The sequence below is a fragment of the Arachis duranensis genome, chromosome 10, assembly GCF_000817695.3.
Source record: "Arachis duranensis cultivar V14167 chromosome 10, aradu.V14167.gnm2.J7QH, whole genome shotgun sequence".
In the NCBI taxonomy this organism is placed as follows: Eukaryota; Viridiplantae; Streptophyta; class Magnoliopsida; order Fabales; family Fabaceae; genus Arachis; species Arachis duranensis.
In genome coordinates this window covers 50,425,423-50,440,076 of record NC_029781.3, presented here as the reverse complement: position 1 = coordinate 50,440,076, position 14,654 = coordinate 50,425,423, and the positions used below count along the sequence as shown (strand labels likewise).

Sequence of the window (14,654 nt, the reverse complement as noted above, 5' to 3'; positions counted from 1 at the left end):
GAAGTTCCCAGCATCAAAATTCCTCTCCATAACGGTGAGGACCCCCTCGGGACTGGAGGACATCTTCCTTTTCCTCTTGGGGTTAGGAACCTCCTCCACACCATCATCGACCTCAGGGGTAGACGTCGAACCCCCGGTGCCTACCACCTCGCAGAAGGGAGAAGCATGAATCGTTTTGTCACCCTCGACCTGGGCAGCTTGGGTCGAGGTCCCGGTTCCGTCGACCGCGGCTTCTTGCTCGGAAGTAGTTTTGTCCTCCGGGGGAATCGCGGACTTCTCGGCGGCAGATTTGTCATTATCCCCTTCGTCGTCGCTGGCACAGAGGAAAGTTTGGAACAAGTTGGGAAAACCCGTCACCGACGCAGACATCTCCACTGCAGGAAAGTAAAGAAGATCGGTTAATCGCCACAAAGTATCAATAAAAACGAAAAGGTAAAGGGTAAAGTACAAGTTTCTCACAAATATAATTACGACCGGACTCCCGGTCACCCATAAGGAGGTGGGGATTCACTAGGTTCTTCCCAAAGACTGCCATCAACACTTCGGCAATCTGCCTATCCACCGCCGACATGCCATTATAAGTTACCTTAATAAAGGTATTGGACCCTGCCCCGAAACTCCAATAGGTCGGGATGAGCCGTACTCCCTCTAACGACAACCAAAAGGGGTGACGACCTTTGACAGGGCGGACTTTGAAATATTTGTCCTTAAACCCGTGGTAGGAATCTTCAAACAAACCAAAATTCCTCCGACCCTGGGCAGACCGGAAGGACATAAACCCCTTTTTGTGTTTCCCCTCCTTGGAAGGGTTTGTGAGGGTGAAAAAGAAGAGGAAAACATCTACAGACACCGGCAGTTCGAGGTACTCACAAACCATCTCGAAACAGCGGATTGAGGCCCAACTGTTCGGATGCAACTGCGACGGCGACACGGAAATTCGACTTAAGAGCGCCATTTGAAAGGCTGAGAACGGGATACGAACTCCGACTTAGGTGAACATGGACTTGTAGAACCAAATCCAGTCGGCGACTCGGGGGTGGTGGAAGTTGATTTCATACAATCTTTCGTGAGGAGCCGGGACGAAAACGTCATAATTGGCTTCCTCGTCGGTCCCTCCACACAAGTACCCGGCTTGCCGGAACTCGGTGAGCTCCTCCTCGCCCATTTGGTTAGGCGATTCCTTCAAGTCGGAAACGACCCAAGCATAGGGATCGTACGCCGCGGGGTTAACGGAAGCCCGGGAAACCGTGCAAGCCATACCTACATGGGGGACCATCCAGTCAGTTTAAGAGATCGGTTGCTCAGGCCGAATACAGACACTACCCCCCACGACTCCCCGACTAAGGCCAATCGAAACTAAATCGCGAAAAGAACAATAAAAGCCTACCCTGGAATGGTACTTCCCCCCCTAACACATCTAGTCGCAATTAAAAAGCTACACAACAACAGCAAAAAACCAAACAACAGACATGCAAAATAATGCATAAAAGAGAGTGTGATTCGAAAGTTACCTGAATTAGTGAAAGAACGACGGAGCAGTGTTAAAAAATATACGAAGGGAGAGCCGCACAACAGCACTGCAGAGAAATGATGGGATTTGGGAGCAAGAAGATGGCAGAAAAAGGAAGATACAAAAGAAAGAAAGGAGAGCTTAAACTGGCCCGTTTAAAAACTACCCCTGGAAGCGCGAAACGTCTGGGGGCAGAATGGTCTTTTCAGCAAGGGTTTTTTACCCCATTATGAGCATTTAATGCTCGGCACTGGGAACGATGCGACGAAACGATTGCTTGTGCAATCAAAGGACACGCGCGTTGAGGGCATATCCTTATCACGAGCGGCCGACCTGACAAGAACAGACGGGATACGAGACGACACGCCATTGATAGCTCCCACGACTACCACTGGCGCGTGGGGGCACTGTTACGGCCTGGCCCGAGATCCCCGCGGGTCAACCCGACCCGAGCTCCACCCGGCCCGGTCACGCGGTCTTCAACCAACCCGGACACGCGTCCCGTACGGCTCACACGTAGCTATGGGACAGCGTCCTTGAGGATATGGGCCTGACCCCATGAGGGGGCCCACTACTGACATGTATATAAGGGGAAGATTGGCTCTTCCCCCGAGGTACGTCATATCCTTTCACCTCATTATTCTGCCCGCCTGCACATCGCTGACTTGAGCGTCGGAGTGTCTTTGCAGGTGGCATCCCCCCTCATCCTCTCTCCAGGACAAGTACCCGGCTACTCGGCGAGCCCGCAACCTGTGCGACCAAAGTTAAGGCGTCCTCACCCCTTCACCAGCCTACCCGATCTGCCCAGAACCCGACAACCGAACAAAACTATACTATTTAGCTTCTTAAAAAGATAAAGCAAAAAAATTATTTCTTAGTTTTGGCCTCAAATTACTGCATGTATCTGACAAGATTCAAACTTACTACACTTACTTAACAGTAGTGAACTAACTATTAGACTAATCCAAGTTGGTTAGAAAAAGTTATTTCTTATTATTTTACAGAATTTATACAAATATGTGAAAATGCAATTTTTTTAAAATCACCTTTTTTTCCGAAAAAGCTAAATCAAATGCACAAAATTTCATACCTAATATACTAAATTATCTATATTCACTTGAAATCGTAGTACATCGAGTCATGGACTTTGGACTCATTGATGTTGTTTACTTGCACGGCAGACAATTAATTTTTTTACTAAGAACCCAAAAACGACATTATGCGGCCTCAAATTTCCAATTTGACTTAAAGCATAATGTGAATCCTGAGAGTTATTACAACTCACTCCCAGCTTTGGTTCAGACTTCCTGAGAGTTATTACAACTCACTCCCAGCTTTGGTTCAGACTTCAGAGTTGGCATGAACTACTGTAATAATATTATAATATTTTTGGTGACCTGATAATATTATAATATAATAATGAAAATGACATGTACACAGGCTGTTGTGTAACAACCTTAAACGTTTACAGCTGTGCGCAGCTAAATTAATTAACCGTTATAAAAAATGTGAAACAATAATTCAGTTGTGCTCTCTATTGGCAATTTTCACAATATTGGAGCTTTCTCTTTTGTTTGGTTGACCCGGTATTCAGGCTAAGAACTAATCCGTCGCGAATTTGAACTCTATTTAGGGGTCTACTACTAACCAATAGGTTACTGCATGCACAATATGCGATTCGAATCCCTCGACATTTGCTTAAGCGAACGAGTGAGCTGACTACTAGACCAACCCAAATTGGTTCAATATTGGAGGTTTCTAACGTAAATTTCTCTTTCTCCACACCCATTTTATCTGTCACGGTATGTATCTAATAGATACATTCATTGATAAGGATACAATGATATACCAAAAAGAGACGGTGACAGATCAAAGGAAACGGAAGAAGTGATTTAAATATCTATCTGCTGATTGTGGGGAAAGAAAAACTTGATGGGACAAAGAAAATGTAAACTGAAACAGAAGTTCTCTTATAGCTCCAATACAAGAGTTGAACAAAAAGGTAAAAAAAAAAAAAAAGTGAGAAAAATGCAAAGAATGAATTAAATATTAAATTGAATAACCAGGCAAATTAGCAACATAAGATTGAGTACAAAGATGAGGGAGCCCTGGCCAAAATTTCAACAGGGTGGCGGTCGTCCCTGTTGGCTCTTGCCGCGTAGAATAGGGGGAAGGCTTACATTAAGGGAAATAGAGGGAAAAGAAAAAAGACAAAGAGGGCATGAGGTATGTACATACCCAGCTGCGTTATCTACGGTAATCTTCATGGAGGAAATTCTCGAATGGTGTTCCGGTGAGTGCCTTCTCTACATCGTTCCAATTTTCGACTTGGCTGGATAAGGTTCCTTTATGTATCTTAACCTGACGTGTCTTTAGTTCCATGCGAGGAACCTTCAGAAAATCCTGAACATCCATTAATTTCTGAAAACAAGAGAAGGAAATGAATCATCAAGAGCTTGTCATGTGCATGTATAAAAGTAATACGAAGCAGATACCGAGCAACATGTGGTTCTTGACTTACGGTCCGGTTCTTGACGACATCTTCGTAATATACGAGAATGTGTCTGGTGCTCTTGAAATACTCCAGAGCCTTCTTGGTGGTTTCGCTTACTTGCTTCAAATTTTGTATCAATATTGATGAATTGAGTTTGGGTTTGTATTGTGCAAGTATTTCGGCCTGAAAGCATAGTCATAACCAATTAACATGAAATATCAAGTCTTTGATGATGTTATGTTAATCAATTAAGCATTTTGCCACATTCCAGAGAGAGAGAGAGAGACCTCCTTGGGCGAATGAACATGGGATTTATGAGTTCCATTTAATGTCTTAGCACTCCGATCGTACTCATTTGCAATTACAGAAATCATCCGGCGCAAGAGATTCCTTCTGAAAAGAAATATGACTGAAACACCATGTATTCTGAAGTACTCAGCAATTTGTTCATGATTCTGCATCAATCCCTGCATTAAAATATAGATTATGATATAATCAGATGCCTTATAAGCTTAAAATGATCATGCATGAAAGAATCTAGTGCCATGTTGGTATCTGTGTATGCAATTTAAAAATTAAAAGCCAGATGTCAAAAATATTGAGAGGGAGGGCAAATATAGGGAAGCTTATTGAATGAAATCTTGTCTTTGCGCATCAGAAACTAGTTTAACAAGTGCATAGTCGCTCAAGTAGAATGACGCAGACATTCTATTAATAAAAACGTATCTAACATAATACAGTATTCACTGAACATTGGGGAAAACTGGGTGACATATAACTGTATCTGTTCAAATATTGTATCTCCCCTTTGAAAATCAACTTGTAGAAAAGGAGCTTCCGCATCATATGGTACCTAACTGTTAAAGGGCAATTTACTAAAAGCTTAACAATTAGGAAAATGATAAGTCGATAGCAAGAAGAAATATAACTAGTGAAGGGTGCATACATGTTGTAAAGCATAAATTTGACCATTAGGGTTTTGAAAGATAACTCCTGCTTATCTCAAGATTTCTAGACCACCATTTATAGGTACATCACTCTTTTCTATTTTTAGTACAACAACCAACAACAGTAATATTTTTCGTAGGGAAAAAAATTATGGTGAGAAAGAAATGAACACAGACAGAGGACAAGGCATCATAAAAAGAAGCAAGGTTAAAGCGATACAAAAATGTAGGCCTCTTTAAGCCATGTGAGAAGGCACACCGCATTCTCTAGAGGTACTTCATTGAACAAACACACTTTGAACCATTACATGGATATACCATTAATCAATTTTTTGTTTCTTCGACCATCTGACAAGAGATGATATCAGAATTCGTAAGAGGTTCAGTATTGGAAGAATTCAACATGCTAATGCACTTTTAATGTCCACAAATAACACAAGTTTGTCCAATTTTGGCTCACGTATCAGAAGGAGAAATAGATACAAAGATGAACATCACGCAAGACAAAAATTTGATGAAAGATAGGGGCAGTAGTAAACAAAACAACATCCACCTGATTAAGCATCCACTTCAAGCCAACAGCAGCTGTGCACTCGTTTTTTGAAGCGCTACTGACCCAGTCTAGATTATAAATGGTATCCAGCGTCTCTGTTATTGTGGACATATTACTCCTCCTCGCCTTAACTGAAAATATTTCCCCATTTGAGCTTATGTTAGCATGACTGTTTAAAAATGTCTCGAACCATCCACTCCCAGATCTCTGCATCGACAGAATAGCGAAATACCGCACAGGGCTGCAAGCGCATTCCTCCCTAACAAACACACCACAGAAGCAACATCAGTAAAATCCACACGGATTTGGCAACTAAAATCTCAGGTTTGAGCAGTGCACCATCCTTCACCTGCTGTAAGTTTTGGGATTCGGGTAGTGAACATAAGGAATCTCCCAAGGTTCAATGTTAGGTTCCGGGCACGGCTTGTCAACAATCTTGATATCTAAAAATCCAATCTTGCTGGCGGTGCCTATGCCTATTTGCTTTAGACAAATAGAACATATATACACACCACAGACCATAGCAAGGGTCAACACGACCATCCTCCATATCAAAGTAGTATTTTTCAAACCCTTTACAAGGAAAACATCCTGTAAACATTATAGTACAATAATTTAATTCAACATGTATGGTATACAACAACTACACACACATAAATATATAAACAATTAAAGACTTCATCAATGTTGATCCAGGACATGAAATAGAGATTAATAACACTGAGCTAACCAACCAAATGCAAACAGAATCTACATCACAACCCCATTGGCATTCAAAAAATGCACTCACATATTCGATTTCAGGTTATTTTAAGAAACCAGATCGGACAATCTCACGTGCCACCTCATGAGAAAACAAAACCAAAAAGGGAATCTTTCACCTCATGTTTTTTGGAGGATTTGAATGGTAAGAGCCAACATGACACATGACCGAAGTATAAAAAAACAGGAAATTACAAAACCAAACAAGAAAGGGGAAAAACACACTAACCTTGGCGATGGAAGATAGATCATCGGCCATTGTTGACGAGCTCAAAAGGAATGAAAATGAAAAGGCATCTTTGGGGGTACTCTTTTGGATTCTAAAGCTGATTTTCAGCTCTCATTGATTGCTGAAACCCTTAGAGGGAAGAAGATTGAAGGAAAAGCGAAAGGGTTTCGATGATGATGAAAAAGGGTGTGAGAGTGAGTGACTAGGAGCTTTCTTCAATTCTTTTATTTGTTTATTTTAGTAATTATCTTATTTTTAGATTTATTTATGTATATCTTTTTGGTCTCGTGCGTGGATAACGAATTGATGAATAAAGGGTAATAAAGTGCTTTACTGCTTTTCTGTAAGATTGCAAACTTCGACCGTTGCCCTTTTTATTTTTGGGCAAATTTTCCGGTTTAACGACAATGGATATTTCAAAAGAAAAAGTTATCGAATTAATATTTTTTATTAATATTGGTTAACATTTGATTAATATTCTATTTTTATATTAATAAAATATTAATCAAAAATAATAATTTTTATAATTATATAATATTATTTTTTTATTTTTTATAATACTATTAATTTTATCTATTATAAAAAATAAAATTTGAACTCTTCAATATATATTTAAACAAACGAGTAAGAATATCTTATTCAAATATTTGAATTCTTCCATATCTATACAAATTTATTTAAGCACCATGGATTATGGATCAGAGGAGTGGATCTTTTTCGGTAAAATAAAAATTGAATGCTGTTAAATATTTAATCTAATATTTTATTATTTTTTTATTTAATTTTAGTCTCACTTATAAAATTAAAGGTGAGAGATCATATTTCATTCTCTCAAATATTTTTTTATTGAAAAAGATGTATTTTTATGGATTAGTATCTTTGAGCGCAGGCAATTTTCATAACGTTTTCTGTTGTTCCCTGGAAAAGTATAACCGAAGAAAAACGATATCATGATTCATGAGTGTGCAGCCCCGCTTCGTTAAAGGACATGCTTGTGACTTTCCTTCAATAATAAACCACTTGACTATATATATTATATATTATATATACTACTGTATAGTCTAGAATTTGAAAGCACTCGATACTTATTTGTATATATGAAATTTCTTTTATTTAAATTGTAACATTGAAATCATTCGAATTTCGAACTCATTACAATAAGAGTAATATTCAAATAGATCTCTAAAGATTTAGCGATTTAACATATTTATCTTCTAGAAAAATTAACTAAGTTTCGAATTCCTAAGATTACTAGATATATGCCATATATAGATTTTTAAGTCAGGTTGAACCGGTTAATACAACACTCTCTCTCCTACGCAGAGGTTGTAGGTGTGACGTATCAGGTAAAGCAACACATGTCGTGCTCAGGATAGATTAGTCCCTGGACACATAGCTAAAACGACGTCGTTTTGAGACAACGCCAAACGACGCTGTTTTAAGGGGACAAATTCGTCCCTACCTTTATTTTTTGGTTCTCGAAACTTTGATGTTCTAAAGTCAAATAGATCCCTAAAATTTTTGTTATAAATCAAAAAGATTCCCTAAAATTTTTATTATAAGTCAAAAAGATCCCTGAATTTAAGTAGGTACTTTGTATAAAAAAACGTATCCTCTTCTTTTTTTCTTTGTAAAATTACAACTATCCCAAATTCTCACCTAAATTTTACAACCTAACCCTTCATATTCTTCACCCCATTAACGTTTATCCAAGTTCGTAACGGTGCTTTGACAGTGTGTACAGAAACTACTTGGTGGTGGTGTGTCGTGCATATTGTCATTGTTCGAGATAAGTTAAGTTGGTTTTTGCCGTATTAAATTGGCAGTAAAAAGTGAAGCATGATGAACGTGCATGTGATATACATTCAGGGTAGATAAAAAATAATTTGTTGTAGGTGTAGTTTAAGTGAGAGTTGTGAAGTGGTTACAGATAGATATTTGATAATAACAAAAACAATGTAGATATTTGAATTTTTTATTCTATTATGATGTTGTATTGTGTTGATTGCTTAGTTAACTTGTGACAGAGTTTTATCTTTTGGTATTTAGATGAATAAAGACATAGTATCTGTATTTCACTATGGTAAAAGTTTTGTTAGAGACAACATAAGGGTACTTGTGCACATTAATGGAAAAGTAAAAAAATTTCTCTCAATAGACATTGACTTGATCTGTTTCTTTGACCTATAGAAATTTTTCTTAGACTTAGGTTACCATGACCACAAGGTAATATATTAGTATGATCCCACTTCTGCTAATTTGAAATCTGATATTCACCCAATTAATAAAGATAAAAAGATTAAAGTTATGCAAAAGAACAAGATGCTAAATGAGGATACTGATGAATTCTAATTGTTTGACTGTAATTATACTTGAGATATGTGCTTTGGATTGCATATTTTGACATACTTTAAATAATTTCATCATGATTTGATTCTAGTTATGGTTCTAGTTGCTTAATTCGAGGGAATAATTTGACATATATACTATAAATCAAGGACCTTTTTGACTTATAACAAAAATTTTAGGGACCTATTTGACTTTAGGGACGAATCTGTCCCTCAAAATAGCATCGTTTGGCGTTGTCCCAAAACGATGTCGTTTTAGCCAATGTCCAGGGACTAATCTGTTCTGAACGCGACATGTGTTGCTTTACCTGACACATCACACATACAACATCCACGTAGAGGAGAGAGTGTCGTGTTAACCTATGGGTGAGCATGGGTCAGTTTAGTTCGAATTCATGGTAAAATTAGAACCCAATCGATCAAAATATAATTGGTTCGGATTTACATTTTTTTGTACATATATTCGAACCAAACCAAACCAATTAAGAACAGATTAGTTCGGTTTGGGTAATTGGGTACCCGATGACTTTGAAATTCATAAAAATAACCAAATTTTTATCTTAAAAATTCAAGAAGTACAATAAACATGTAACATCAATAGAAATAATCCAAACATGTTAAACACCAAATACATTAAAAACTAAACTCATTAAAATCCAAACATATTAATAGTGAATAATCTTTGTCTAATGGAAAAGTCATATATATATTTTTTATTTTTTTATTTAATTAATATATGATCGGGTTCGCGGGTTAGTTCAGGTTCTGCACTCCCAGAACCGATACCCGAACCAATCACTAACAAAGATCATCAATTTGGTTCGGGTTGAACCCGATTACCCGTTGATTCCAGAACCAATTTAATTGGTTCGGTTCGGATTCAGACAGGTAATCAGGTACTCACTATCCGTGCTCACCCCTATGTTAACCGGTTCAACCTGATCTGGAGACCTATATGACATATATTTAGTAATTTTAAAGACCTAGGACTTAGTTAATCTATTCTATTATATAAAAATCGAATTTCTGCACTTAATGATGGAGCTGACGTGGCATGTTTTTGAGAGTGTTTCTCGATTTATTTTTTTAATTCAATAAACCAAATCAATTATAACTAATTAATGATATCAATTAATTACTTTGATTATACATTCAAATCTCACAATTTATTATCATTTATATAAACTAATTAATTATAATTATTAATTATATTAATTAATTAATTAAGTTCATTATATTAATTATTTGATTTGATTTTATTGGAGTAAATATCATATTATTTCAGTAAATAATAAATATGATAACGAAATACATTAATTAATTTAATTAGTTTATTTTTTTAAATGTCATCTATTTATACGAGATCATAATGTATTTTTTACTCATTTGTTTTTTTCTCTCTTTCTCTCTCTTGTGTTTATGATACAATTTTTGTAATATATTTAATTTATTTCTTTTAATTTAATTATATATTATATTTTTTATTTTTTAAATATTTTTATCTATTTTAGTTGCTCATTATTAGGCACATATTTTTTCCTTCTAGCTTTTGATTAACAAAAGAGATATGTCTTTTTTACGGTGTTTTAAAATAAAATGCATTATAATTTTAGGTTATTTCACAATTAACAATAAAGTTTGATTATTTCTTTAAAAATAAATTACATTATGGTTTTAGGTTATTTCACAATACATAATTAATGTTCATAATACTAAATTACTCTAAATTTTTTATTTTCGATGGTTAGTAGTTAATTCCAATTGAAAAGATTATGTTAAATTGTTGAATAGTCCAAGTATAATTAGGTAGTTAATTTAGTTTATTTGTTTATTAATATATTTGATTAAAAGTATAAATGATAAATAAGACAAGAAAATAATTAGAAAAATAAGATGTTAGTAATTACTTAAAATAAATAAAAAATAAGTTATAGGGTATTATTTTATTTAAATTATTAATAATTAGAAGAATAGAAGGTCAGATAATTATTTTTAATAGACATTAAATTTAGTTTTATGGTACTAATTTATTTGAATTGTTAATAAAATTTTATAATTTTCAGATTTATATCTATTTAATTTATGTATTTTATTTTATTTTACTTTAACAAAAAATTAAAACGTGTCTTTTTAATTATTTTTTTAGAAAATATAGTGAAATAAGTTATATCAATTATAATTAATTATCTATAATTAAACTAATTATTTTTTTAGGGTAATTTTAAATGATTGAAATTATTAAATATTGAATATTTTATATCTAACTAATTTTGTTTTTGTTATTAAAGTTTTAAAAAAGATGAGTTGTTAATCAATTATGAATTTAAATTTAAATTTAAATTCGTGTAAAAAAATATTTTGAATTTTTTTCACTAACCGGAATTAATTTTAAAATAAAAAATTATTTTGTACATCATATTATAAAATTTAATAAATAATATATAAGGCAATGAAATAAATGAATTCATTTAAGGTTTAATTACTCTATTGGTTCTTATAATTTCGCAAAATTTTTAATTTAGGTCCCTATACTTTTTTTTTTAATTGAGTCCTTGCACCAAAATTTTTTTTTAATTGAGTCTCTACATTTTTTTTCTTTTATTTGGGTCCTTACACCAATTATTTTTTTTTAGTTAGGTCCTTAAAAAATTAAGCTAATTACTGCCAAGAGAGACCTAATTGAAACAAAAAATGGTGCAAGGACCCAATTAAAAGGAAAAAAATATAGGGATCTAATTGAAAATTTTGTGAAACTATAGGACCAACAGAATAATTAAACCTTCATTTAATTTAATTTATTATCTTATTATTTTATATATATAAAATAAAGATTTAATTATTCTATTGGTTCCTATAGTTTCGCAAAATTTTTAATTAGTTTCCTATACTTTTTTTTCTTTTAATTGAGTCCTTGCACCAAATTTTTTATAATTCGATCCCTATACTTTTTTCTTTTATTTGGGTCCCTGCACTAATTTTTTTTTTAATTGGGTCCCTATACAATTAAACCAATTACTACCAAAAGGAACCTAATTAAAAAAAATTTGGTGCAAAGACCAAATTAAAAGAAAAAAAAGTATATGGACCTAATTGAAAATTTTGCAAAACTATTAAGACCAATAGAGTAATTAAACCTAAAATAAAATGAGTATTAATTAATTGATACTTAAATAAAATGAATATTAATTATTGAAAAGGTAACGAGTTTATACTATGTATTAATTAATTGATATTTAAATAAATTATTTAAACTGATCACATATATTTTTAATTGTTCTCTGATTAGTACAGTGTAATAAATAAAACAGGTATTAATCATTGTAGTTAATGAATATTTATTATTTTTAAATAAATTCATTAAATTCATTTAAAAATATGAAGGATTCCAATTCTATATGCTACGATTTTATTTTGTTACTAATGTATATATACTCCTATATTATATATTTTATGATTCCTATATTCTCAGATAATATTTTTAAAATTTTTTGTTTTAATTTATTATTTTTAGTCATAAGAATTTATTGTTTATAGTCATCAATTCAATTTCTTTAATTTATTAATTCAACAATACATTTTAATTATATATAATTAGAATGTACTTTCTATCCCTTTTTCTTCTCTATTTTGTACTTCGAATGTAATGTTTGTAATTTTTTTTTATCTTAATTTTGCTAAAATTTTTTATAATTTTATTTTATATCAATTATTTTTTATGTATTTTGATTAATTGAATTATTTTATTTAAAGTCATGTTAATTTTTTTATAATATTTTTATAAAAGTTAATTAATAGGTTCTTTTTTAAATTTTTTTTTGAATAAGATCGTATTTTGATTTTTCTCTTTTATCCTTTGTATTAATTAATTTTATTAATCTTCTATCGTAATACATTTTTTATCTACTCCACATATTATCTTTTCTATCTTCTTTTACTTTTTTAATTGCTCTTTTTACTTTATTTTTAATTATTTATTTTACTTTTACTTCTCATATATATATTTATTATAATTTATCACATGTTCTTTTTTAATTTAAGTAATTTTTTAGGTTATATTTTATCATTGATACTTTTATTTTGTTTAGTGTATTTTTTTAGTTTGTATTTAATATAATAATCTGTAAATATCTATTCTATTATATAAAAATTAAATTTCTGCACTTAATGATAAAATTGTCGTAACATGTTTCTGATGGTGTTTTTCGATTTATTTCTTTTAACTCATTAAATTCAATTTAATATAATAAATTAATTGTATCAACTAATTGATTTCGTAAATTATTTAAATATCATACAATTTATTATAATTTCTATCAATCAATTAATTGTAATTCAAATTGAATGATTATTTTGTTACGAAATTATTATTTCTTAATCTATTTATAGGTAATACATATATTAATTATAATCGTAAATTAAGTAATTTTACATTAAATGACTTATATAATGGTCATCTCATTTATTATCTTAAATGTTGAATTAAATAAGTCATTATTACTTTTGATTTAAAATTAAATGACTTCCATATTTTAGTCTCCAACACATCAAAGCCATCTCCGTAACTCTTTTTAGTAATTCTAATTTCTGTCTTCAATTTAAACTCTTTTTTTCTTTTAAACTCATCCTTAACCTTGATTTTGTATCTACTCTTTCTCTAACTCACTTTCTCTATCTTTTAAGTTCGTTATTATGTCGTTCAGTCTCGCCCTAAAATATTATATTATGTTATTATGTTGGAAGATATTTTTATTATTTTTTTAAATGTTACTTTTTATAACGAATATATTATGAGTTATGTTGAATTATATATATTGAACTGATTATTTATTATTATTATATTATAGTTTTTTTGTTAATTTAATAAAAAATTTCAAAAAATATCCATAGATAATTGTGGGTATCTGTATTCGCTAAGGGGATAATTAAATAGGGGACTTGCGATGAAGATGGAGAGCAGACGGGAGATATTTTTTTCTAAACGGGAGTGAAAGACGGAAAAAGGGGTCCATCATGCCCACACGAGTATCCATCACTATATCTAACTAATAATGGAAATTTAATTTGAGCCGATTTGAGATAGGACACATGAACTTTATCTGCATTGGGGTTTTTTTGTGACTATCTGCATTGGGTTTTAAGACAATGAACCTAATTCGGATTTAGATCCTAACAATAGACCTAGGTTGATCTTACTCACTTGAATTAATATTTTGAGTCATTGCTATAATAAATACTATACTATTAAATATGATTATATTTAGTATATATAAAAGTTAGGTATACTTACAATAGATTTTATAATCAAACTAAAAAAATTTTAATTATCTTTTTTTTTTTAATTTTAAATATTATTTACTATCTTAATGAAAAAGTGAATAATAATAATCACTCACAAAATTAAAATAGATCATTCTAATATATACATGACACTACATATATCAAAGATTATTATATGTGATAAATTATTTTTTTATCTTTTTAAGATAATTTATATGTAAATCAACTAATCTTTATAACATATGATCTATTGCATACTTTTTCTCCTCTTAATATGGATAAATTGATGAATTTAATATATAAAATATAATTTATATTATTTAACATACGAAATAAGTAACTTAAGCCATTATCTAAAACAATAAATATAATAGTACAAATACCTACATATTTATTAGTATTAAAAAAATATACAAATAATACAAAGATGATTTTTTGGTAGAAAAATAATAATAAAGGTTATTAATTAAGTTAACTACATAATTAAAAAATTATGAATACTTTTTAAATAATAATAAAAAATAAGTTCACTAT

The 14,654-nt window shown here is 31.9% G+C and overlaps 1 protein-coding gene across 2 annotated transcripts; it reads right to left on the bottom strand.

The window, feature by feature from the left end:
• Window positions 1-3,548: 3,548 nt before the first annotated feature.
• Window positions 3,549-6,722, bottom strand: LOC107470028 (uncharacterized). Of its 2 annotated transcripts, none has more exons than XM_021132745.2 (6): window positions 6,496-6,722; window positions 5,854-6,077; window positions 5,505-5,763; window positions 4,292-4,471; window positions 4,032-4,187; window positions 3,549-3,931 (listed from the first exon to the last, which is right to left on the bottom strand). In XM_021132745.2, the coding sequence occupies exons 1-6, from the start codon at window positions 6,523-6,525 to the stop codon at window positions 3,758-3,760; spliced, it is 1,023 nt and encodes a 340-aa protein (XP_020988404.1). In that variant the 5' UTR covers window positions 6,526-6,722; the 3' UTR covers window positions 3,549-3,757. The 2 variants fall into 2 exon arrangements, with proteins under 2 accessions (XP_020988404.1, XP_015944899.1); XM_016089413.3 differs by having other exon boundaries at window positions 5,854-6,095; window positions 6,496-6,721.
• Window positions 6,723-14,654: the final 7,932 nt, after the last annotated feature.